The sequence below is a fragment of the Tupaia chinensis genome, unplaced genomic scaffold (assembly GCF_000334495.1).
Source record: "Tupaia chinensis unplaced genomic scaffold, TupChi_1.0 Scaffold140400_1, whole genome shotgun sequence".
Lineage (NCBI taxonomy): Eukaryota > Metazoa > Chordata > Mammalia > Scandentia > Tupaiidae > Tupaia > Tupaia belangeri.
This window is the reverse complement of record NW_006200277.1, coordinates 907,936-908,278: the sequence shown is the minus strand read 5'-3', so window position 1 is coordinate 908,278 and position 343 is coordinate 907,936. Positions and strand designations below refer to the sequence as shown.

Genomic DNA, 343 nt, shown 5'->3' with positions numbered 1-343 from the left:
GGCCGGTTCTCACGGCGAGTGAGGGCGCTGGGACCCCGATACCCCGGGACCCCCGAGACCTCCAGGACCCCAGAGACCTCCGGGACCCCGATATCCCGGAACCTCCGAGACCTCCGGGACCCCAGGGACCCCCGATAACCCGGACCTCCGGCACCCCAGGGACCCCGGGACCCCCGATACTCCCGAGATCTCAGGGGCCCCGCCCGGCCTCGCGGGCCGGGTCCCGCGCTTACCGGGGAGTCGTAGGAGAAGGCGCACTCGCTCTTGTAGACGCGGTCCCCGGAGCGGGGCACGCGGATGGTGGGCATGTGCGGCACCAGCAGCTCGCCGACGTCGCCTGCAG

The 343-nt window shown here is 73.2% G+C and overlaps 1 protein-coding gene across 3 annotated transcripts in view; it reads right to left on the bottom strand.

Annotated features, from left to right (window-relative positions):
* Positions 1-337, bottom strand: part of USP13 (ubiquitin specific peptidase 13) — a 98,724-nt gene extending 98,387 nt beyond the window's left edge. For all 3 annotated transcript variants that reach the window (XM_027766055.1, XM_006162731.2, XM_006162732.2), the window contains exon 1: positions 234-337. In XM_027766055.1, the coding sequence (XP_027621856.1) occupies positions 234-308 (75 nt within the window). In that variant the 5' untranslated portion in view covers positions 309-337. The remainder of the gene's footprint in view (positions 1-233) is intronic.
* Positions 338-343: the final 6 nt, after the last annotated feature.